At 46.0% G+C, this 26,435-nt stretch overlaps 1 protein-coding gene across 1 annotated transcript in view; it reads left to right on the top strand.

The window, feature by feature from the left end:
* The window catches only part of ctif (CBP80/20-dependent translation initiation factor), a gene marked incomplete in the record, with an annotated part of 115,302 nt that overhangs the window by 21,509 nt on the left and 67,358 nt on the right, over positions 1-26,435 (top strand). Inside the window, 6 exon segments of the mRNA NM_001078866.1 lie at positions 850-924; positions 6,055-6,128; positions 6,659-6,763; positions 7,097-7,173; positions 9,909-9,918; positions 18,632-18,653. Of these exon segments, the coding sequence (NP_001072334.1) occupies positions 850-924; positions 6,055-6,128; positions 6,659-6,763; positions 7,097-7,173; positions 9,909-9,918; positions 18,632-18,653 (363 nt within the window).

Consider the following 26,435-nt stretch of genomic DNA (forward strand, 5'->3'; position numbering starts at 1 on the left):
TATTGTTTGTGGTGGAAAGGCCTTTTGGAGAGATTAGTTAGTCACTTGCAGTAGCAGAGATCTATCATGGGCGACTAAATCTCTCCATTGGGAATCACCCTACGGGTAAGAACCCATAGAGCGAGTTTGTTGCCCGTAAAAGACCTCCGCTATCGTGGGCAACAAACAGCTCCAAAATGGCTTTCTATCAGCAATAATAGAAGTCGGCGGTGAAAAGCCCTTCGCATTGCTTCGGTTTCCCAAGTCACGTGAAGTTGCTTGCAGGAGGAAACTTTGCACGACTTCGGAAACCGAATCGATGCAAAGGGCTTTCCATTTTGGAGCTAGTAACTCGCTCCGTGGGTTCTTACCCTAAAGGGCCTGTGTGCCATAAGCATACATATGCATCATATCCTTGCCTGTCAGTGGGAAGGTCCAGTTCAGTAACAGTTGGGGGGCTACAAGCTGTGTATACAGAAAATATCTAACCATTGTTCCACTGATGCCCATTCTGCCCAACAAGCCAGCTGTCCTGTGTATCTTTGTTTTGTGCCCCTGTTTGTGTCTGTGTGAGGTTTCCATACAATGAATAAGTGGGAGGCGGTGTGATTGCTGTGCCATTGCAAGAGCGTCCATCTGCCCGTACATCGCACCGCTGATTTAGTATGTCGGTGCTGCCCTATTGATCTGCGCTGCTATTGATTGGCGGCAGGGAGCGTTCCAGCTGCAGTGTTGCATTTAGTGACTTACACAGCTGGGGAGGGGGGGGGTGCAGTACTAACTGCACCCATCTTTAAACTTGAAATCAACACAATGTTCATTAATGCTCATTAATAAATATTAGCTCACATTCTGTGCCTTTTCTTGCAGTGGACCGTGGAATGTACTGAACGATTGGAAGAGAACCGGACCTCCCCAAGGAACAGAGAACCCACCTACAGCCAGGTAGGGGGGAAATATACAGCCTTTTATTATCCACCTTGAATCTTTGTGTATTATCATGTTAGTTAAACCCAGATCCGTGGCTTCCCCAGCCCCTCTGCACAGGCTGCACAGATATACAGTATATCTACCGCTACACTACAGGTAAGGGATTAGTTATCTGGAATGCTTGGGACCTGGGGTTTCCGGATAAGGGATCTTTCTGTAATTTGGATCTCTGTACCTTAAGTCTACTAAAAATAATAGAAACATTAAATAAACCCAATAGGGTTGTTCTGCCATCAATATGGATAAATACAGCATAGTTACCATCAAGTACAAGTCACTGTTTTATTATTACAGAGAAAGAGGAAATCATGAATTATGTGAATTGTTTGATTAAAATTGACTTTGTGAGATGGCCTCCCTGTAATTCAGAGCTTTCTGGATAACAGGTTCCATACCTCCATAGTACAACTGAATGCACTAAAAGTTGTTAGAATAGAACTGCGAGGGGAGGCGTCCCAAGTGCACCTGCACCTATTCAGATATCTACAGCTCAGACACGCCTTCCAGGCGCAGTTCCAAACCCTAACCCCAACCCTGGTCTCGTTGAACCTAGAAACAACACTATATCAACCCCAAACAAAAAAAGCTCCTATCCAGAATATACGCACACCTCCTGGCAACAAATGTCAAACCATTTGAGCGTGCCCGCAACCTGTGGACCACCGCAATCCCCAGTTTAACAATAGAGCACTGGGAGGAAGCTACAGAAAGCGTTTATGAGTTCCTTATCTCCCTACGGGATAGGCTAATCCAATACAAGGTCCTGCACCAATTGTGCATTACACCCACAAAACTCTATAGGTTCGGCAAAGTGCCAAATAACTGCTGCCCAAGGTGCAAATCCCCCCAAGTGGACTTCATACACCTAATCTGGAGCTGCCCCCCCCCCCATTGCGCAGTTCTGGACCACTGTGATGGACACTATCTCAACAGAACTAGCGCTACCTAATGTAACCAACCCAGCAACCTGCCTCCTAGGCATGGTGGGGGACATACTCCCCACCAATGCTGCCAGAATAAGATTCAGATCCCTCACATTTTATGCCAAAAAAGCAATCATAATGAGGTGGATGGGCAATAGTGTATCCACGCTGCCCTACCCCTTATAAAACTAACTTACGAGACCAGGGGGCACAAGGGAAATTTGAAAAAATTTGGGTCGAATCAAATGGGTCTCTTACCGCCTAAAACGGAACCTCGTCCACCCCAACACCATGCAGCAGAATTGTATCTGATACTATAGACCTGTGTAATTAACCTGAATTGTGAAAAGGAACCATGTACCAACCATCCATATCCACATATGTAACCTGTTTATTTATGTTAATATTTTATTGTGTTACTAATAAAAGGAAAAAATAAACCTTTAAAAAAAAAGTTGTTAGAATGGGCCCATTGCTATAAGTTTATTTAAAGGTCAACTTCCCCTGTAAAAAAGTCAAAAGGGAATGTTTCTAGATATTGGTGCTTTCTGGATCACAGGATTCCCAACTGTACTGGTTTTGTCAAACGGATATCTGTAAGAATAAATCATCACCTTAATTCTGTATATAAATGGAGCAATTGCATTTGTTCTCTATAACAAACAGTTAATCATCTCCTCATACAAGCAGTATGGCAGCTCAGCCCAGTGCAGAGGTTGCCGCTATCTGCCCTCCATGTTTCAGTTCTGCACTTGGGGGTGGAAGCTCAGGGTTTGGGCAGTGACAGCAGAACACAGTGGTATTGTGTATCTCATTGCATGGAGTTGTGTTGTACATTGTGTTAGAGTCCTGCCAGCAGTTCATACCCAAGGCTGCACTCACATTTACACAGCTTTTCCCCTACTCACTGTATCCAGCTGGCACCCAGCGCTATGCGTCTCCCTGCCAGTAAGTCCCATTGAGTCACAGTGGAAAGGTACATTGCACAGCAGGACACGTGGCATGGGGGGCAGAAACTAGCCCCCCCAAATAATACATGAATTAGTTGTGCAGTTTCACTCCCCTCTGTGCTGCGTCTGACATTGAAGGGGTTCTTCACCTTTTAGCAGGGTTTTAGTAGGGCTATTCTGAGCCATTCCGCAATTGGTCTTTTTTTAGGTATTTTACTTTTTTGGAGTTTCAGTAGTTTACTGGTTACTAGGGTCCAAATTACCTTAGCAACCAGGGAGTGGTTTGAATGAGAGACTGGAATATAGATACAGGTATCGGACCCCTTATCCGGAAACCCATTATCCAGAAAGTTCCGAATTACAGAAAGGCCATCTCCCATAGACTCCATTTTAATCAAATAATTCACATTTTTAAAAATGATTCCCTTTTTCTCTGTAATAATAAAACAGTACCTGTACTTGATCCCAACTAAGATATAATTACCCCTTATTGGGGGCAGAACAGCCCTATTGGGTTTATTTCATGGTTAAATGATTCCCTTTTCTCTGTAATAATAAAACAGTACCTGTACTTGATCCCAACTAAGATATAATTACCCCTTATTGGGGGCAGAACAGCCCTATTGGGTTTATTTCATGGTTAAATGATTCCCTTTTCTCTGTAATAATAAAACAGTACCTGTACTTGATCCCAACTAAGATATAATTACCCCTTATTGGGGGCAGAACAGCCCTATTGGGTTTATTTAATGTTTAAATGATTCCCTTTTCTCTGTAATAATAAAACAGTACCTGTACTTGATCCCAACTAAAGGTGGCCATACACGGGCCGACTATAGCTGCCGATATCGGTCCCTTGGACCGATTCGGCAGCTAATTGGCCCGTGTATGGGGAGAGCAGATCGGCCTGGCCGACCGATATCTGGCCTGAAATTGGCCAGATCTCGATCGGCCAGGTTAGAAAATCTGGTCGGATCGGGGACCGCATCGGCTCGTTGATGCGGTCCCCGATCCGACTGCCCCATTGCCGCCCACATAATCCGATCGTCTGGCCCCAGGGCCAAACGATCGGATTATTATTTTTTTTACCTAAATGGTCCCCGATATCGCCCACCCGTAGGTGGGGATATCGGGGCGCCAAGCGAGCGGATCTGCTCGTGTATGGCCACCTTAAGATATAATTACCCCTTATTGGGGCAGAACAGCCCTATTGGGTTTATTTCATGGTTAAATCATTCCCTTTTCTCTGTAATAATAAAACAGTACCTGTACTTGATCCCAACTAAGATATAATTACCCCTTATTGGGGGCAGAACAGCCCTATTGGGTTATTTAATGGTTAAATGATTCCCTTTTCTCTGTAATAATAAAACAGTACCTGTACTTGATCCCAACTAAGATATAATTACCCCTTATTGGGGCAGAACAGCCCTATTGGGTTTATTTAATGGTTAAATGATTCCCTTTTCTCTGTAATAATAAAACAGTACCTGTACTTGATCCCAACTAAGATATAATTACCCCTTATTGGGGGCAGAACAGCCCTATTGGGTTTATTTCATGGTTAAATGATTCCCTTTTCTCTGTAAAAAGGGAAAAACACAATCTGCTTAAACTCCCCACATATTGTAACTCTAAGCAACTTATTCCCCTATTACACCTTGTCCTTTAAATATCCATGGATCAGTGCGCACCGAGCCTTCGCCTGCCTGAGCTTTTGTCGCCGTGGCCTTGATTCTCTCCCGTGGCAGCGGTGCGTATGCCTACTCACGTGTGTCCTGTGCTGGTAAAATCACCATTGTTTCCTCCCCAAGGCCGGGGCTGGAACCCTACGGAACATGCAGTTAGTTAGTCATACCTCTCTATAATACTGTAAATGCAACATCATGGGTTCTGTTATCCAGAAACCCCTACAGTGCCATTTCCCATTCAGTTTCTCCTTTTCCACTTATTTGCTTGGATTCCTTATCTTGTCCCAATAGATCCTCTACATTCATACGTATAGTCTGCTTCTGTCCTTTATATAGAGCAGATACAAGCAGTAGGAGCATACAGAATTCATGTGACTATCGGCGCCCCCTAGTGGCCTATTTGGCCATTACCAACACCAGGCCCGGACTGGCAATCTGTGGGTTCTGGCAAATGCCAGAGGGGCTGCTGTAAGGTGCCATAGGTGCCATTTACTTGTAATGCCAGGGGCTATTTTGTATCCCAGGCCTGACCTGGTGGGGGGGCTATTTGCGCCTCTGTGTACTTAAAGTGCCAGGGCCAGAGCCCATTTTGACTCCCAGCACAACCTAATGACAGTTTATGAATGTTATGGGACATGCCCCTTTGCCATCTGTCCTCATAGCCTGCTCGGGGGCTCCACTCACCCCTTTTGGTTTGAGATCATCATGGCCCCCAAACATGTAGAGTAGTAGATAATCGCCCCTCTCTATGGACACAGTTGGGCAGCACGGCACTTTCTGGCACATCTGGGTTCCATAAAGAAATACATAGCTGCGAGCACAGGTCTCCTCTCCAGCCGTCACTGTTCTTCTTTCTAATTAGAAACCAATTAAGGCGGGGGGTTTGGCTTTAAGCCTATTAAGCAATGCGAGCCCAGGCTATTAATGGCACCCCCAGAGATTCCCCTCTGTACAGAATATACACAATTAATGAGAATTAAAGAAGCTGAAGGGAAATGTAAGTAACGGCTAGGAGGGGGGGCATTCTAGTGCCAAATCGCTGTGTGCTGCCTGCCGCTGTGTTAGCTACGGGGCGGCCATCTTTCATTCCATAGTGCTGTATGGGCTCCCCCGCCCCAAGTCTGCCTGCTGTTTGGCTCTAGCAAAAGGATTTAAAGCAAAATGTGGGCAGGTCATTGGCTGAGATGTGCCAACGTCTCATCTGGATTGTATTTTACTGCAAATCACTTACAAATGTCAATACAATCATTAACCAAGTGGCAGTGTCCAATCAGAATGGATGTTACACCCATTCTGATTGGACGTTTCCTTTTATAGAGCTAAACACATGGGGAAATGGGTCCAAGCTGCCCAACACGCACGTGCCTGGGTGCCGCCCGTAGGGAGATGTGAGCTTCCTCCAAAATGCCAGATTAAATTGTAAGCTCTTCAGCCCTGCAAAATAGAATGGAATCACAAAAAGCATTTTTTCCCTTGTTTTGTGCTAAAGTTTTTTTTTTTTTTTAATATTTTTGCCTACAGAATGGTAACAAAGAGGGGCCCCTGGACATGCTGGGCACGGATATCTGGGCAGCGAGTACTGTGGAGTCTATAAGGTATAAATTCCCAATTCACACACATCAGTCACAAATTAAACCCACCTGTATGATGGACACCTCCTTATCTGTAAGCCGGAGACACAGGCTGCAGTTAAAAGGATAGAGGGGTTTCAGTTATACAGAGCTCAGTCTGTGGGGGGATATTGCAGAATCTGCCCACCTTACGTGCTGTAGAGATTTATACAGGGTTTTATTTATATTGTATATATGTATGTTTGTATATATGTATGTATATGTAAGCAGTTTCATTACTGCTGTTATTTTTCCCCTTTATTGTGTATTGTTGGGCCCCTTTGGCCAAATACACTGGTGGGTGCTGAGGAAGGGAACCCTCTCTGCTGTATGATTGGCACTTGTGTAAATCACAAGCTGAGTATAGGAAGTATAGCATTTCCAGTTCACAAGAGCTTACAATCAATCCAGGGTGTGCTGGATCAGTGATCAGCAAATAGGTGTTTCCACCGATCAGATCCAGTCTGTATATTGTTAATAATAGTCCTGTCTAATTAGTGTCTCTCCTTCGTTAGTGGCGCCACTTGGGATTTGCAGCCAGAAAAACTGGACTTCACGCAACTTCAGCTGAGACAGCGGAACAGCCCCAAGCACCCCCCGCCTCAGATAGACCGAGATGGGTAAGTGTTGGGGCCCCTAGATCTGTGTGTGTGTCTGTCTGAAGGATAATGACCCCCCAACTTCCAACTGTGAGGCCGCACTCCTGTGTGTCATCTTGTTAGCAGATTATAACACAGCAGGAGGGCTATGGGAGCTGATAAGGAAGCTTGTGGCCAATCGGGCTGAGAGAATGGCTTACACGGTGTTGAGTGTGTGCTTCAATAGGAAAACTTGTGTGTGTTTGGGAAGGGGTTGGGGGTGTCTGTGTGGTTGTATGTTTGTGAGCGTGTGTGTGCACATACGTGTGGCTTGCTAGCTTGTGGAATCACACTTATGGCTTCTCTGTGCCGCAGGTTTGGAAAAGGGAAACGAGTAGAAGGAGACGACATAAACTTGAACGACATAGAGAAAGTACTTCCCACATGGCAGGTAGGTGGTGCTTACATTGGATTGGTCCCAGAATTTAACCCTTCCTGGGGTCTGGAGTCTTTATTCAGGGGCCAAAGGTACAAACAGGCTCTGCCCAACTCAGGCTTTCTCAGTGTACTGGGCTTTGAATTTTGGGAGCCACATGGCTATTCTTAGCTAAGCAAGGTCTACAACTACCAATAGACACAGGAAGTCTGCAGCTACCAATAGGCACAGCACAGGAAGTCTGCAGCTACCAATAGGCACAGGAAGTCTGCAGCTACCAATAGGCACAGGAAGTCTGCGGCTACCAATAGGCACAGGAAGTCTGCAGCTACCAATAGGCACAGGAAGTCTGCGGCTAACACACACACACACACACACACACACACACACACACACACACACACACACACACACACACACACACACACACACACACACACACACACACACACACACACACACACACACACACACACACACACACACACACACACACACACACACACACACACACACACACACACACACACACACACACACACACACACACACACACACACACACACACACACACACACACACACACACACACTTCTGCCGGTGTGTTGGGAGAACTTTTGTTTTTTTAAATATAGGCACCATTGGGCCGCTGCCCTGGATAGGGATAAACTGAAATAGGCTCCTTAGAAAAAGGGGTGAGAGGCTCACAGACAGGAAATGACTTATTTACCCATAATGCCCTGGAGGTCATTTATTGCTTATTTGGCTTCCCATCCTTCTGTAGTTACCAGCCCATGAGGAACTGTAAGGCCTATTTATGCCATTGATTGGCCTGGGCCTTTGGGAAGTGACTGTATATCTGTGGGTGTGTGGGAACGGGGGGAAAACATGGGGACCACTGTGTATTAACCATCTCACTGCTGAATTTCACTGTACTGAAGGGTCTGTGTGTGGATCTTGTTGATATCTGGCTCCCCCTAGTGGATATTCTGAGATTATCAGTTATCAGGGAAAGTCATCCTCAGTTTCTCCTATTACTTCATGGCCTATTATTAATATTATTTATTTGTAAAGCGCCGACATATTCCACAGCACTGTACAATAGAAGGGCTATTGCTTATTGTGAGTGCAAAACATCCCTTTCCTTTGTATTTGTACTTTGGGGCAGGATCTGCCATGCTGCTACCATTTGCTGTGACTTTTGCCTGATTCCAGTCCCTTTGTGTCTCATGTTAAATCTTACACAATTCTAGATCTTTGTACAAGAAATACATTTAAACTGTTTTTATCAATACGGTGCATTGCCTGTTTGTGACAGGGGCAGTAGAGCTGAGCAGAGAAGTGTCAAGAGACTCCCCCTGCATCAGTAATTTGAGGTGGCCCACACCCAGACAAAACTCCGGGGGGCGCTAGTGTTGCACATTCATGATATTAGCAACATTTGATAGGCATCAGTTTTCTGAAACAATTGGCTGCCCAGACCCAGCACGGTTATTCATTATTCCTATAGAGCTTAATGGGGGCTTTACTTTAAGCTTGACATAAACATTGATATTCTGCGATGATTTGCAATTGGTTTTCATTTTTTATTGTTTGGGGTTTTTCAGTCATTTAGCTTTTGGTTCTGCAGCTCTTTATATTGTTATTTCAGCAACTATCTGGTTGCTAGGGCCTGATTACCTTAGCAACCAGGCAGTGGTTTGAACGAGAGACTGAATTATGAATAGGAGAGAGCCTGAGTAGAAAGATAAGGAATAAAAAGTAACAATAATAAAATTGTAGCCTCATGGAGCAATAGTTGTTTTGCTGCCGGGGTTTTAAAAGCTGGAAAGATGTAAAAGATAATGGCAAATAACTATAAAAAATAAATAATGAAGACCAATTGCAAAGTTGATAGGAATAGGACTTTCTATAATAACATACAACAAGGTTAAGTTACAGGTGAGCCGAACTGTTATTGTAACCAGTAATTATGGATCTTTTGCCCCGTGGCAGTGCCTATATCTACCCCTGCCGGCAGCTATATGGCGCCTCTGCAGGAGGGCCTACTGAGCACAAGAGGCCCCCTTCTACTTACCTCCACCACTCAGACCAGGGAGAGGGGGCAGGATTTCTAGTGTAGAGGGTGGGTCTGTATGTCCAATCTGAGGACTTCTAACTTGCTGTTCTCTGGGAATGCTGGGAAGTGTAGTTCCACAGTAATACTGCAAATCCCCTATACAGTGTCAGACTGGCATTGGGGAACCATGTGGGAGAGGCCGCTGGGTTGGGGGTTACGCTGCTCAGATGCTAAGCAGAAACGTCTATACAGATGTTGGGAATATAATGGAACCATTTCACCTGCAATATTTAGCTACTGCCACTAGGTGGTGCCCTTGCGCCATCAAAATGCTCTGTCTGTGCCGATGCTGTACCTTGCCACCCCCCTACCATAGGCAGTTTTAGCAATTTGATCCATTCATTCTTGCACCCAGGTGTACCTACAGGTGTACCTACCTGCTGTGGGATATTCGCTGTATGTTCAACTTGCTGAATCCTCTTTTCTCTCCTTATGTAACTGGCTAATCCCAAACACTGTGTGTAATAATATAATTCTATTGCAGGGCTCTCCTACGTCCTACAAACTAGGCAGGAGTTTCAGATCTTTTAGGGTTAACCCCCCCCCACCTGTTGGACCAGGTAGCCTGTACAGAGAGATACCATAAAACTATGGCAGCATAGGGATCCCCCTGTACTAAGCACAATTCAGCAGGAACAGCCCCCTAAGTTTGCTCATAGCCTGTACAGAGAGATACCATAAAACTATGGCACATAGGGATTCCCCTGTACTAAGCACAATTCAGCAGGAACAGACCGCTAAGTTTGCTCATAGCCTGTACAGAGAGATACCATAAAACTATGGCAGCATAGGGATTCCCCTGTACTAAGCACAATTCAGCAGGAACAGACCCCTAAGTTTGCTCATAGCCTGTACAGAGAGATACCATAAAACTATGGCACATAGGGATTCCCCTGTACTAAGCACAATTCAGCAGGAACAGACCCCTAAGGTTGCTCATAGCCTGTACAGAGAGATACCATAAAACTATGGCACATAGGGATTCCCCTGTACTAAGCACAATTCAGCAGGAACAGCCCCCTAAGTTTGCTCATAGCCTGTACAGAGAGATACCATAAAACTATGGCACATAGGGATTCCCCTGTACTAAGCACAATTCAGCAGGGACAGCCCCCTAAGTTTGCTCATAGCCTGTACAGAGAGATACCATAAAACTATGGCACATAGGGATTCCCCTGTACTAAGCACAATTCAGCAGGGACAGCCCCCTAAGTTTGCTCATAGCCTGTACAGAGAGATACCATAAAACTATGGCACATAGGGATTCCCCTGTACTAAGCACAATTCAGCAGGAACAGCCCCCTAAGTTTGCTCATAGCCTGTACAGAGAGATACCGTAAAATTACTATGCTATAGTGTATAGCAACATATGAACCCAGATATGCACAGTGGTAGTCCTTATGCGGAACACCTTGTTCCATATGTAGGAAAGGGAAAGAGTCGTTCCATTATCGAGGGCTTGCCCGCCCGTAAGGAGGCACCTAAATACTGGGTGCTAATCCCTCTAAGAATGTGCTGTCCTCACTTGCCATAATGAATTCATCCTGCCTGTATTTCACATAATCACCACACGGGGTCACTAAAGCTACTCTCTATGGGGCTTTAAAGCAATCTGAATCTGGAAGCTTCAGGCTTTTCTGTGGGGTAGTAAGGGCTATTTTTGCGGGCACATTGGCCCCCGGGGGGGGGGGGGGGGCAAGAGCATTGTCACAGTAATGGTGGGGCCCCTGGGTGAGACAGGACACCTATGGGACCCCAGAGAGTTGGCAGCACAATATCCAGATGATAAAGAGAAACCTTAATTAGCTGCTGGGGTGCATATAAATGCCCCATCCATAACAGCCTTACTGTACAAGCCTGGGGGTGTTTCTGTCCAGGGGGGCCACATACAAAAGGCTTAGGCTCAGTACTGATTGGGAGGCCCTAGTGCTGCTAGGGGACGCTGGGAATTGCAGTTTAACATTAAGGGGCCACATGTTGTATTTAGGGTACTGTGGGCATTGCATTCATTTTTACTTGGGCTTTTTGCTGGTAGGACCCCTGTAGGAGTATTAGGCCTTCTTAGAAAGTCTAGGGCCCCATAGGTTTGGCCCCTGAGTCTCCTATAGACCCCCTTTGGGCAGACTTGATGACCATTTACTTCCCAGTTTAAACCAGTCTGGGGCCATCAACATGGGGACTACATTTCCCAGCATCCCTCATTGCCTTCTCTAAAGCAACAGGGAAATCCTTGACGGCAGTGGGATAGAGGAACGGATCCGGCTGTTATTGTCACCCCTGGTTCCGACTGCCTCGGTGCTAATATTCCCAGTATTTCCCATTGCCCCCCCCGTCCCCAGTCTGTGGGAACTCCAGCCGGGACTTTCTCTGCCAATTGCTTCCCCCATGTGATGGTGCCCCGAGGGGGAGGAAATAATGCTGGGGAAGCGTTTCCTGTCCCATCAATGAATCCCCGGGCGAGGAAAGTCCTAGCGGCTCTCTTTCCTAGCGGAGCATCCTCTCCGGCTTTATAAATAGCGCAAATCACAATAACTCGCACTTCTGTGCCGCCGGCTTCCTGTCTGCCGTCGCCAGGTACGGCTCCCATTCAGCCCTGTAGCAACTGGATAGAGCGACACTGGGACATTGTGTTCATGAGATGTGTCCAACGTGCTGTGGGGGCCCGGGCAGGCTGGGGGCGCTGTGGGGGCCCGGGCAGGCTGGGGGCGCTGTGGGGGCCTGGGCAGGCTGGGGGCGTTGTGGGGGCCCGGGCAGGCTGGGGGCGCTGTGGGGGCCCGGGCAGGCTGGGGGCGCTGTGGGGGCCCGGGCAGGCTGGGGGCGCTGTGGGGGCCCGGGCAGGCTGGGGGCACTGTGGGGGCCCGGGCAGGCTGGGGGCACTGTGGGGGCCCGGGCAGGCTGGCGGCGCTGTGGGCACATAACCCCCACCTGACTTTGGAAGTGCCCAACTCTCACTCTGGGGGGTTGATGGAAGCAGCCATGTGTCCCCCATGTAATAAGAGGCACTAAGTTTGCCCAGGAGCACAAACCCATAGCAACCAATCAGCAGGTTGGATTTACTGGTCACCTGTTTCAAAGCAAACATTTTATTGGTTGCTATGGGTTACTGCTCCTGGGCAAACTTAGTGACTTTAATTACATACATTTTATTTTCTAAGGCAGAAACCCCCATTTCAGGAGGGAATCCCCCAGTAGCAGCAGTGGGGTTAGGGCGATATCCAGTACTGTCAGTGACTGGGGGCACAGCTGGGAGCTGGCACTGTGTGGTACATGGAGTGGGCATTCTGCCAGCACTCAGTATGGGTCTCACCCAGTCTGCCCAACCTATTAGGTCTTTGTGGGATTTCTGCCTGACCCAAATTATATGCCACTTTGGGAATGAAGGGGAACCCAGTGTAGGATGGCAGTTACGGGTGCCACTCAGCGCTCACACCTCAGCGGGCAGACACCCTAATTACAGGCCCCTGGCTGCTTTGGTGTTGGAGGGCCCGATGGCTCCTTATCAGAGAGAGGAGGAGGAGGATGTGGGAAGAAGCCGCACTTACACAGTCAGGAGCTTCTCAGCACACAGCGCCACAGCTGCATTCCGACTCAGTACCCTCTCAGCACACAGCGCCACAGCTGCATTCCGACTCAGTACCCGCCTGCAGCGCATTAAAGGGGAAGCGAAACCCAGTTTCAGTTTGGTTTTGTAACATCAGGGGAGTCAGCCCGACGGTTCCCATCAGCACCTGCAAGTAAGGAACGTTGGGGCTGGAACTGAAAGTGTTGCTACTTTGTTTCAAAAGTCAGAACCTGCAGGGCCGAGAAAGGGACAGAGTAGTGTATATATATATATAGTACTGGCAGCTATAGAGCTGCATTCTGCTTCCCTGTAACTGGCGGCTGGGTGGGTTATGTGTAGCATCAGGGGCCCCTACCATGCACCCCCATGGGCCCCCCTGCACCCCACCCTGCCTGCCTCCTCTCCCAAACTGACCCAAAGCATTGTCTTTGGATTCCCTGCCCCAACCCACCCCCACTACCCATGGGCCCCCCCTGCCTCTGCACCCCCCACTGCACCAGCGCTATAGGGGTGCCCCACCCCACTGCCTTCCCTCTCCCCCAGTGTGCAATACTAAAGGGGTAAACTAACATTTAGTATGTTACAGAATGGCCAATTCTAAGCAACTTTTCAATTGGTCTTCATTGTTTATTTGTTATAGTTTTTGAACTATTTGCCGCCATCTTCCAGCTCTTTGCAGTTTTTATATGGGGGTCACTGACCCCGGCAACCAAAAACCTATCGCTCTGTGAGGCTACCGTTTTATCGTTATTGGTTATTGTTACTTTTTGTAACTTTCTTTAATATTCAGCCCCTCTCCTATTCATATAACAGTCTCCCAGCCAAACCACTCCCTGGTTGTAAAGTAGCTTGGACCCTAGCAACCAAATAACTGTTGAAGCTCCAGACTGAAGATCTGCAGAACTAAACAATGAAATAACTAAAAAATTACAAATGATAAAAAATGAAGACCAATTGCAAATTGTCTTAGAATTGTCTATTACTCTTTACATCATACTAAAAGTGAACTGAAATGTCAACAACCCCTTTAATATAAGGAGGGGGGATCAGAGGGGTCATTGGGTTCCTAATGGGCCCTCACAGCTGGGGGGGGTCAGCTACACCTACACTAGTAGATACGACCCCCCCCATCTCCCATATTGTTCTGGGAGCCACTTGCACAGTTATTGTGGGAATAAATGTTATTTTGTATTCTCCTTATTCCATGTTTATTTCCGTACAATGGAGCGCGTTCCAGCAGGAGCGGCCCCCGCCTACGTGCCGTGCCGCAGGTATGTGTGAATGGCCGGCTGTGCCGCACAACAGCAACGTGACATTGGCCTGACTCCTGGCTGGAGAGTCGTGTGTGGCCGCTGCTTGTCTGGAGGAAGCTTTCTCCTGGCCCGGGAACAATGGCGGGGTCAGCAGCGCCGCGCTCCATTCTACACCCTTTCCTTCCATTGTGGGGAGGCGAGCGTGTCACTAGCATGGACTCACTGAACTCTGGGAGCAGCGAATGTCTCCTCTGTACGGCTGGGGCAGAATTCAGGGATCTCCTTCGTTTAAAGGGCAACTGTCGTCTATTTACAGCTTGTGAATTTATTCCCCCCCATTGTAAGCAGCAGTCCTGCCCTGCTTTATGGCTGAGATTCTAGCTATCTGTATAACAGAGCATTCTGTCACAGTGGCACAGATCCTATCTGATCCCCCCATTGTAAGCAGCAGTCCTGCCCTGCTTTATGGCTGAGATTCTAGCTATCTGTATAACAGAGCATTCTGTCACAGTGGCACAGATCCTATCTGATCCCCCCATTGTAAGCAGCAGTCCTGCCCTGCTTTATGGCTGAGATTCTAGCTATCTGTATAACAGAGCATTCTGTCACAGTGGCACAGATCCTATCTGATCCCCCCATTGTAAGCAGCAGTCCTGCCCTGCTTTATGGCTGAGATTCTAGCTATCTGTATAACAGAGCATTCTGTCACAGTGGCACAGACCCTATCTGATCCCCATTGTAAGCAGCAGTCCTGCCCTGCTTTATGGCTGAGATTCTAGCTATCTGTATAACAGAGCATTCTGTCACAGTGGCACAGATCCTATCTGATCCCCATTGTAATCAGCAGTCCTGCCCTGCTTTATGGCTGAGATTCTAGCTATCTGTATAACAGAGCATTCTGTCACAGTGGCACAGACCCTATCTGATCCCCATTGTAAGCAGCAGTCCTGCCCTGCTTTATGGCTGAGATTCTAGCTATCTGTATAACAGAGCATTCTGTCACAGTGGCACAGACCCTATCTGATCCCCATTGTAAGCAGCAGTCCTGCCCTGCTTTATGGCTGAGATTCTAGCTATCTGTATAACAGAGCATTCTGTCACAGTGGCACAGATCCTATCTGATCCCCCCATTGTAAGCAGCAGTCCTGCCCTGCTTTATGGCTGAGATTCTAGCTATCTGTATAACAGAGCATTCTGTCACAGTGGCACAGATCCTATCTGATCCCCCCCATTGTAAGCAGCAGTCCTGCCCTGCTTTATGGCTGAGATTCTAGCTATCTGTATAACAGAGCATTCTGTCACAGTGGCACAGATCCTATCTGATCCCCCCATTGTAAGCAGCAGTCCTGCCCTGCTTTATGGCTGAGATTCTAGCTATCTGTATAACAGAGCATTCTGTCACAGTGGCACAGATCCTATCTGATCCCCCCCCATTGTAAGCAGCAGTCCTGCCCTGCTTTATGGCTGAGATTCTAGCTATCTGTATAACAGAGCATTCTGTCACAGTGGCACAGATCCTATCTGATCCCCCCCCCATTGTAAGCAGCAGTCCTGCCCTGCTTTACGGCTGATCTAGCTGTCTTTACCTCAAACAAAATAAAAAAAAGCGAAACTGCCTCCTCCATGTTTGCAGGGAGGATAATATAAATTCCACAGGTTGCAGGCGGAGGGCTGAATCAATGATGGGGGGGAGGCCATATTTCCTCCAGCTGACAAACAAGAGCTGAAAGATGCCGGCTATTAAGGAAGTTGACCTGTGACTGTATTTGTTGCAGCTGTGCATACAGCAGCCCCGGCACCATAACTGTCAGCCTAGTAATTGGGTATTTTATTAGTAACAGTCTCTAAGTGGCAACGGTCCCTGTGCATCGTGGGGCCCCTGCAGAGGCAATATAATGGGGCAAGATGGTGACAGTAGTTTGGCCAAGTTGTCTATAAAGAATGCAGGTTTGGCCAGTAGGAAATGGGGCTTACTTAGAAATCGATGGGGTGGAATTGGGAGGCTGCTGGTGTAACTGGGAAGGGCCAGGCAGACTGGGGGTTTGGCCAATTCACACATTAGACATGTCAGGGGGTGTGTCAGGGGGTGGGGCTGCTTTATATTTGATGTGCAGCAGCTCTATGCAATAAGTTAATGTTTAAATGAAACCATTTACATTAATGTTAAATAGACAATATTGGACTGGGAGAGTCAAAGGGGTTTTTCACCTATATATTACATTTTAGTATGTTGTAGACAGTGATATCACACAGTGATAGCTTTTTATTCAGAAGCTTTCTGGTTGCTAATGTCTCATTTTCCCTAACAACCAGGCAGTGGTTTACATGAGAGACTAGAATAAGTCTAAGAATGGGGCAGAATAGAAATATAAGTAATAAAAAGTAACAATAACAAAATGGAGCCTCACAGAGCAATAGTTTTTTGGCTGCCGGGGTCAGTGACCCCCATTTGAAATCTGGAAAGAATAAATAATGAAGACCAATTGTAAAGTTGGGAATAGGACATAATATAAGATGCTAAAGTTAACTTGAATGTAACCACCCCCCCCCCCCCTTTAAATATCCAGCCATCCAAATTCATCACATTTCTGCATTCCGCAACCAAGGAAGAAGCAATAGAATTTCTTTTTTTTTTTTTTTTTTGAATCTGGCAAGATCATTCTTATAGGGGGAAATACTGGAAAAGTCGACTTTTACATAATTCTGTGATATGTTTTACTGGTGTAACTTTATAGTCTTTAAGAATCCAAATGGATTTTTACAAGCTGTGTGTTTTATAAGAAAGTATTTAGTAGAAAAGGCCGGTGTTGTGTTCCAGACGTCTCGCTACAGATCTCAAGCTGAAAATGTGACTTACTGCAAAAATATATTGTATAAAGGCAGCAGCCTGGGTCCGTAATGCATCCCACTCCTACCTGTATAACTCAGCCTGCAGCCTTGGGCCTTTATATGAAGTTTTCATATAATTAAACAAACAGTTAAGGATTCTCATTCCAACATTTCCATCATCTTTTGGAATGTAGAACTGACAAGGGGTTGTTTGCCTTTACATGTTATTCTGATTTTGCAATTGGTCCTCATTGTTTATTATTTGCATTTTTTTAGCTATCTGGTCGCTAGGGCCCAGTTTAATCTAGGGACCAGACTGGTTTGAAAAAAAAAAAAAGAAAGAAAATATAAATATAAAAAATATATAAAGAAAAGGTCCTAAATAGAAAGATAAGTAAAATAAAGTAACAATAACAATAGAACTGTGGCCTCACAGAGCAACAGGTTTTTGGTTGCCGGGGTCAGTGACCCCTATTTGAAATCTGGAAAGAGTCAGAAGGGGAAAACAAATAATTTAAGAAAGAAAAAAAGACCAATTGAAAAATTGCTAAGAGTAGGCCAGAACCTTGCACAGCCCGGGATGCCACAGCGGTGCCCATGGCAGAGCAGTGAAAGCGGTATGGCAGCCCCCGGGCACAGAGATGTTGGCTCAGTTCTTTTGAGGCCCATTTTGCTGGTTTTTATATACCCAGTGGCCTATCGGACGCCAGCGGATACTGTGATAAAAACCAGCCCTTTTTCCACGAAAACCCGCTTTGTGATCCAGAAATGTTCCCATTGAATTGAATGACCTTTGCGGGTCTGGCGCTGCTGGTACTGGGGGGGTCCATAAAGGAATTGGGAGATTAGAAACAAATGTGCGCTGTTCCGACTCCGTAAACATTTCACACCAAGTGTTGAGTTTGGGAGGTTTTGTTCAGCTTTTGCACAGGTTTCCTGGCTAAGTTTCTGTCTTCTGAATTGCACCAATCAACATGCAGCCTGAATTCCTGTGCCCTGCCCCCCCAAATCAATGGGGACGGCAGCGTGCGTACATATGGACTGACCCCTTTCCATAAAGGCAAAGTTAGAGAGTGAGGGGAAGTCATTTCACTTTCATTTCCTTCTCTTTCCCTTTCAGCAATCACAGGCTCCGCACAGGGGAAACTTCAACTATTTGCTCCCACTTTGAAGAAATCTGTGTGTAATTTGGGGGAAAAAAGAGGGATAAAATTGCTCGCTGCTGATGTCGATCATGGTACGAATTATCGATGGCGGGCATCCCTCGAAGGGAAGATTTTGCCTCCTACATACTAAGTCGAAGCACGACATCTAGAATTTCTACGTAGGAGCGCGAAGTATTATTTTATCCAACAAGGTATTTATTTATATGGCTGCGGGGAAATATGGGTGTGGAGTCTGAATAGTGTTGAGGTGGTGCGGGCGTGTGTTTTACCTCTGGCATGCTCAGTAAACAGCCTTTGGAATAAATAATTACTGAGGGTTGGGAAATTTTAACATGTACCACTTGCCTGTCAGCATGCGATATATTGTGAGCAGACTATGGGTACCCCAACAGATTTTATATAAATTGCAAAGTTTATTATAAGACAAGTGAGTGGTTCTGTCTAGCAGGCACCATATAAAGGCACCAAGGCTGGAGAAGTACCCTGGGCGGGCGGAGGCAAGCCATTCTCATGCTACTGTACAGGCGTGTGGGGGTGTTTAGGGTACTGCCCCTCTAAGCATACATTGTTGTAAGGTATGTGAGTAATAGACCCCAGCGTGTAGCCCCGGGGGCCAGCCATTGCCTGCACCAGTTAAGACGAGCGCTTTGGACTGTACGTAATTGCGTACAAAGAACCCTTACAGTATGATCTCTCTAAATCTAAATACCCGCTTGTGTAGGCGCCTGCGAGAAGTGGGCCTTTCCGCTCAGCTGGTTAAACCCCTCGCATGCTGTGGTATCAAGTGAGCATACGCTAGAAAAAGCCCTACCTGGTTCCTAGCTTATACTATAATAATCCTTCGCCAGCCGCTGGTGTAGCCCCGGGGGCAGCACGTTCCATGGCAACTATCAGGGTCAGGCAGTGGGGAGAGTGGTTATTTGCTGCAGACAGCCCCGCACTGTAGCGTTTGAAGATACTATATCATAGCACCCGGCTGATGGTTTGTAGCTCCCTCCGGGGCTGCAAAGCGACGCCACTCACGTCGTCAGGAGAAATAGATAACACGACATAAACAATGAGTTTGTGCTGGCACTTAACAGACAGGGATAGTACTAAAGTAACAGTGCATATTAGATTCATTGGCAGTCTACACGTAGACTTAATCTAAAAAGAGCTAAAAAGGCCCCCAAAATTTACTGCCAATCTCACAGGGTTGTCTAAGGCATTCAGAGTCCGAGGTTCTGGTCAAGCTTATAGGTTTAGACGATATAAACTGCTTGGAGGTAAGCGGTCTTTCTTAAGCAAAACACCCCAGCTGTACCAGTGCTCGATCAGGAATGCTAGGCCCCCGGCTGGATACTAACACTACCGCTGGCTGGGCCTGGATTTAATTTGAATGCCAGAGAATTGAAGGCCAAGGGTATTATATAAACCTATTAGTAGAGGTTTCTGTTTAGCAACACCCCAGCTGACCCAGTGCAGGAATGGCTGCCCCCGGGTAACCAGCGGCCGGGTATTTATATAAAATATAGTAGGGTTTCTGTACCAACACCCCAGCTGTACCAGGCAGGAATGGCTGCCCCGGCTTACCACCCCAGCGAATGAAGGCAGAGATCCAAAGATGAATAAAAATTAAAATTTATTAATTTTTTTATTAAAGGGCGGACTCACCCTCAAACAGGACCTTCAACGTTAAGTCCTCGCATTACGGTAGTAACATAGTATTAAACAACTACTTATGACAATATGGTGCGTGATTAATAGGTTGCAACACGCCCAGCGAAGATCTTAGCTCGTTGCCTGCAGGGAGCACAGGGCATGCGCCCCCACTCACCGTGGTGGTTCTTAGCAAACATACGAGTAGAAAATGTATTTATTCAAATGTGAGACTCAAGTACAGTGATAGGATATATTAGGGGTTTCTGTTGTGTAGGGCTCTACTAAGATGTGGTTTTGAAAGCTGGAGTTCCGCATTTTTATTGATATCACCCAAAAATTTCATAATAGTTTAGCGTGGCTTTCTTTGCATTTAGTAAAGAAAACCCCAGCATTGTAACCGTGATATCCAGGTGTGCAGGGAAAATGGGCTGCCCCGGTGGTTAAGTAGCACCACAGATGCGGCTAGCGAGCTGTTCAGGTAAGTTCTATGCGTATTTTATTCATAAACCTATAGTAGGGTTTTTCTTAGTCAAAATACAGCGTACTATATGGCTTTGACCGGCTGCAGGAATTAGGGCTTGCCCCCCGGCTAACACCCAGCGTGTGTGTGCGAGCATCTCTGTAATGTGTTTTTGGCTCAATGTCCATAATAATCAAAACATGTAACTTATAGACATTCTTAGTTTCCTCCTCGTCTTCGTCATTAAATCCTTCTCCCACAGCAGCGTACCCGTGGCCCCATCAGAGAAAGTATAGTCTCCACGCCTTCCAAGCATGGCCTACACCCGAGCGGGATTGTTGTATCTAAGTAAAGATCACAGACTTTTCTTCCTGTAGCAACAGAGGGCAGCAACATGGGGTGAAACAATTTATATCTTTTGATACACTTTTGGTCAATAACTTTCTCAGTGCTTGATTGTCAGGTGTTACTTAGTTACTACTATAAGAACATTAAAGAGCTTCATTATAGCTTTTCTCATGCTCACGCAAGAGGTCCACTCTTGAGCCAACTACGCATGCCCACCTAGCTACTCGACTCAACATTTGGTCAGAGAAAGACTGGGGAAAGTTCATACACGATCTGCGCACGACAGACTCAAGAACTGAGTATGGGTTGTCTTGTACATAGTGAGGAACTAATTATTGCTATATAAGTGCCTTTCAGCTATACAATTATTTTGCCTAGGTTTGATACCTGGCTTCGATGTGAGATCTAAGACGTCATAGGCTTTAGCCCCGAACCCCGATTTCTTCGCCAGCCGTGGTGTCTGAGAGGTCAGAGAGCACGGATTTTCCCCTTGATACCAATGAGGCCTAAACTTCTACGAGCTATTTGTCTCAAAGCCCTGCTCATTGACGGAAACATCCCCAATTTCCCTGGTCTCGAATGCAGCCCAGCTCCTCTGCTCTTATATCAGCGTATTTGCAAAACTTGCTCCCGAGCTCCACTACGAGGAAAAAACAATTTGATGCTCACGTATGGAGAGCTCAAATAGCGTGGCTGCTGAGCCGGGTGCTGCCTCTGGCTAGCAGCCTCTGGTTGGCAGTCAGTCTCCCCTATAGTACTACTTCACAAAAGCTCAATTTCTTTTCTAAGTGAACTACTACCACAAGTAAATATGAAAAACAGAAAATACATGTCCTGCAAACGTTGCTCTCGAGAGGGAGGCACGCATAGTTGTGTGTGCGTCTTCTTTCTCTGTTAATGAATTTATCATACTAAGGAGGTAAATACGAGCGAGCAAAAGAATTAGTCCCATTTTTAATTGCTTAATGATTCTGAAAGACACATAAAAAACATAGCAGCAAGGTTGAAATATAGAGGGACAGTTTCTAAAAACAGCATTTGGAAAGTTATTTCCCCACACTAGTTTCTTCCTATGGTTAGCCTGAAATGACAGTCTGCCAGAGGCTCGAGTGACCTGAGGTCAAAGATTTGTTGTCGCATTGAGAGTCTGCTTTGCATAGGACATTAGAATATTGTAGTGATTTTTATGCCTAGACGCATGTTTAGTTCTGGAATTATACTTGAGCCTATATTAATGTGTCTTTGAGTAAATCAGTTTCTCGGACTGAATGTTTGTACTTCATTGTCAGACGGTGTGAAAATCTCCTAATTTTAGCTCATATTTGTAATTACAGCGTGGTTTTTACTACGTCTTGGTGAAGCCAGAGAGACAATATCTTAGGGGCTGTTCTTGCCTGAATTTTGGCCTGAGTACGAGAATCCTAGGTGCCACTACTCAAAGCTTTTGTGATGACATTAGTCATGAACGATCACTAATATCAACCCTCTATTTATTGTCATTAAGTACATATATTTCAGAGCGCGTCCTGCGAAATTGTGACCTATAGACCAGGTGATTCCAAATCTGCCGCTCAAGGAAATTGCCACATTATTATTTTTGAAGGATTTGTCCTCCATCTCCAGTACTGCTTTAAATACAGCGAATGAGCCCTAGTAGGGGGCTCGCTTCCATGAGAAAAAAACCCCCAAAAATACTACCACTTTCACGGCATGGCTGATTGTAGGTCACAATTGGACAAAACAGTCAGCGTGGTGTTACGGCATACCTATGTTTCGCAAATAACGAATATTTTACGTACATTCTGCCTACTAGTCAAAACAAGGCAGTAAGTCGAGCCTAAGTAGCCTGTGCGTCGAGCGCTTACTGGGCTATGAATGAGCCTAGCAACCAAGCTAACAAATGGGGTATAAAATTGCCAATGGTCATAGTTATGTATTTTTAACTTCGCTTTAGTTGCTCCCCTACATAAGTAAAGCAATGGAAAACCAGAATGAAGGCGTGTAGCATTCCACTTATGAGTTCCTAAGTAAATGTTAACATCTGTTGTGGGGCGGATGTGGACTGAAATTATGCCAAGTTGTATTAATGGTTATGTAATCGTCTTGTCAAGGTACCTAGCAAATTCAATAAATGCAGTCATTTAAAGTCCATAGCTGTACTGTGAATTTTATGTGACTTTTTAAGATAAAGTCGAGAAGCTCATATGTGCGTGTTCATAAGTTATCTCTCTTGTACGTCAAAAAATAGAAGCAAGTTAGGGGAGCTTAAAAGGTTCATGTTTCACATTTGCTTTTTTTTCTGATCTAATTTTATCGCGTCTGCTTGCCACTTTTTTTGCATAAGAGATATTATAGCGCATATCATTCTCTGTAATCAGCGAGAGTGTCGAATGTCCTTGTGGGGAGCTGATGGTGCGACTGATGTGTAAGTACCAGGGATCCGCGCTATGTGCCTTAGTATTGAGTTGTGGTTATCCTCTATACAAGGCTTGCAATGAAAACTTCTTGTGATGAGCAAACCCCCTTAGGGGCTGTTCCTGTGAAATTGTTGTAGTCAGGGACCCTTATTGCATAGTTTCTTAATACGATACTTTTATTATGTCTGTACAAGGCTATCTAGAGTCTAGTACTGTCCATAGGTGGTTTTTTTGGTTCCCTTGCTTTTTTCTGAAAGTTCTGGGGAACTTGTTAAGATCATAGGTGCCATGTCTAAGCGTCCGTTCACTTCGTGCGACTATAAGATGTTAGATATAATTTGTAGATTCTATCTTCCTACAGTGTATACAGGTTTTTCCCGCATAATATGTAGGCAATTCTCTTGAGTTGTCTGTGAAACCATGTTACACTCAACCTGAATCATGTCGCTTAGTAAAAGCGACGAAAGGAGGTAGAATATCGCACCCTTTGACTCTATAGCTCGTACTATTTAGTAATGTCGTCTCTTTGGTGACGACTGGTAGAGGAGAGTCTAAGATCGCCGCTGCGAAAACTCCCTGTTTCTCGTTAAATTTGCTTGGTACTCTGCCGGATGGCGAATTTATACTTTAGTGCTTCCTCCTTGAGGTGCTCCTTTCCCCTACCTTTCGCGATGCGCACCGGCAGATCATTGTATAGTGGTTAATTGTGTCTTGTAAGGCGGCAGATGGAGGATTCGGCTCTCTCGCTTAGGGTCCATATGCGGACTTCGCGTAGTAATACGCTCATTGGCGCTCAGAGCGTCGCCAAATAACCCGATCTCCTTGGCGATAGTGCATTTTCAGTAAGGCGATTTCCCGAACATGCGCCCCGGCGCTCTGCCATCCGCCCGTGGCAGAGTGAATCGTTTTTATTACCATTACCCATGTAGCTGTCGTCCGCAGTGTGCTTGCTATTTCACTGCGCCAGAAGGGATGCGTCACATTAAGCCGACTGGCAGCCCAGCTGCCCGCCCGTTGCGAAGCAGAGTCAACTACGTACAGGGAGACAATTGGTGTCCAGTCTTTCTCGTATGCTCCCTTATTGTCCTCCGCCTGGCTTGTTAATTTTAGCTTTAGCTTGGAGTACTTATTTCGCCACTGTGCATGACACTTCCCCCCCTCCCCCCCGAAACAGCGAGCAAGATTGATTCGGCTCAATGTGGAAAGAACAGAAATGTTACCATGGGGCGGGGGGAGGGGGGGGCGACTAATCTCCCCGGGCGATTGTGACGGCAAAAGGAGGCAGCCGGTGCCGTGAGATGGTCACGCAATTTCAGAATGGCGACAGGCAGTTTGAATATGAGCTGTTATTCTGTTCCCTGTTTCCAATGTTTTTGTTTTGAACTCAAAGAAATGCGCTTTAATGTCTTAACGTATAGTTTGCTTGGTGTCTCCTAAGAGCGCGTGTTTTGTTCTCCCAACCCTTGCCACCCTTTCGACACAAACAACGACCCGCGCCAATCCCATATCAATAGAAACTTATAAGAATAACTTCTGGCGATATAGTAATAGGGTTACCAACCTGGCGGTCTTGCGTACTCGAAAGATTTAAAAAGAGTAACGATTTGCCAAGCACGAAGTTTCACGGGCACCCTGCTGGAAGCGGTAGCGCATGTGTCCTCATAACTCCATCAAAGCAGGCGTTCTGAAACGCAGGCATTAAGAATGAGTATGATGATTTTGCACTCGCACTTCTTCATCTTGCCGCTTATAAAGAGGGAGCAAGAGTCGTGCAGGTTGCTTTTGGACGTTGTGGGGTAATTTTAGGCCCTTTATGACATTGATGCTCTGACGGGCGGTTGATTCACTCACTAGGAGGGCAATGTGGGTTCGAATGTATTGAGGCATAGATGGTGTTTGGGCCTCTTTTCTGGCGAAGATGGCCGGGTCCTCTAGTTCCCATCAGGAGGGGGGGGGGGGGATTTGTAGTAGGACCTGGGTTATGAGTGGGGGATAGATGTGCCCATTTCGGTACTGGCATTTATGGCTCTCCGCGAGGGTGGTTTATAGATCTCTGTCCCCCCTGCAGGAATGGCAGTGGGTTCCCAGACCTTTTCTGTACATGTGGAGTGGGGGCTCTGGGCACAACCTGTATACGCGCCTATATTGCCCTCTATCTGTAGTCTAGGGGACTTCTTTTTCTTTCGTTGCGTATCATTTTTTCTCAATAATATTATCTAGATTTCTTGCTCACTTATTCCCCAGTCTCTATAAGGGTTCCTGAGCAGCTCGATTGTCTGCTCGGGTCTGGTGGCTTGCTCAGGGCCTAAACCTTCTTGTGAACTTCGAGCATTTTGTCTAGTGGTCTGAATTGAATGCTAGGAGAGCCAGAAATCCCATACGCCTCCCTATGTGTATCTCAGTTTCAAAATGTGGGATTAAATAGGCCCACACTCACAACATGGCCCTTATCCATTACATTACTTAACATATGTATAAGCGCAACATATCCCGCAGCGAATGTTACAATAAGTGGTTTCATACATTGGGAATACAGATATACTTTGTAACATATAAAAGCAATCAGTAACCGATATTAACGTGAGGAAGAGACTCTGCCAAAAGGGCTTACACTCTAACAAGGTATAAAAATATGACAATAAAAGCATCTCGATGTAACCGAGACAGCACGGAAGCCGAGCCCTAGCACCAAAAGAGTCTAGTCAATCCATAACAAGAAAAAGTTAAACATATAAAGCACATCAGTAGACTTGAGTTTACAAGAGGAGGAATGTAGGATACGCACACTGCCCAAGAATCCTATCACACTCTACAGGAAGTAAACATTATATAAGGCAATCTTCCGCTAAACCAGAAACAATTGACGGTGCAAGCAACAGCTCCTGCCTAAAAGAGCTACAACTATAGCCTACCCCAAACCCTGCCTGTATCCCCCACTTTGTCTTTTTCCTTATATTTCGGTACTGTCCTACAAAAATCAGGACTAGTGAAAAAGTGTTGCAGAAGTGGTGGAGAAAGGCGAGATTGGTCGAAGAGGCGTCTTGAGCGTGACTCCACCCAGCTGAATATAATAGTCATTCTCAAATAGTACATTGCAAAGCAGATTGGCAAAAAGGAAAAGAACAAGCAGGCTTTGTTTATTCCCAGGTCCTACAAGCACAATATCCAGCAGGAAAACAGCCCCATAAGCGCTTTGCTCAGCCTGTACAGAGATATAGCAGCATGAAAAATACTATGGCACAGTGGGATTCCCTCTGTACTAAGCACAATTCAGCAGGAACAGCCGCCCTAAGTTTGGCTCATAGCCTGTACAGAGACAACCATAAAACTATGGCCACATTGACGGATTCGACTTGTACTGGAAGCACCAATTCACGCAGGAAAACACCCCTCTTAAGTTTTGCTTCATAGCCTGTACTGAGAGAACATAAAACATATGCGCCCAATCTCGACTCTCATGTACTAAGCACAAAATTCAGCAGG

The sequence above is a fragment of the Xenopus tropicalis genome, chromosome 1 (assembly GCF_000004195.4).
Source record: "Xenopus tropicalis strain Nigerian chromosome 1, UCB_Xtro_10.0, whole genome shotgun sequence".
Taxonomy (NCBI): domain Eukaryota; kingdom Metazoa; phylum Chordata; class Amphibia; order Anura; family Pipidae; genus Xenopus; species Xenopus tropicalis.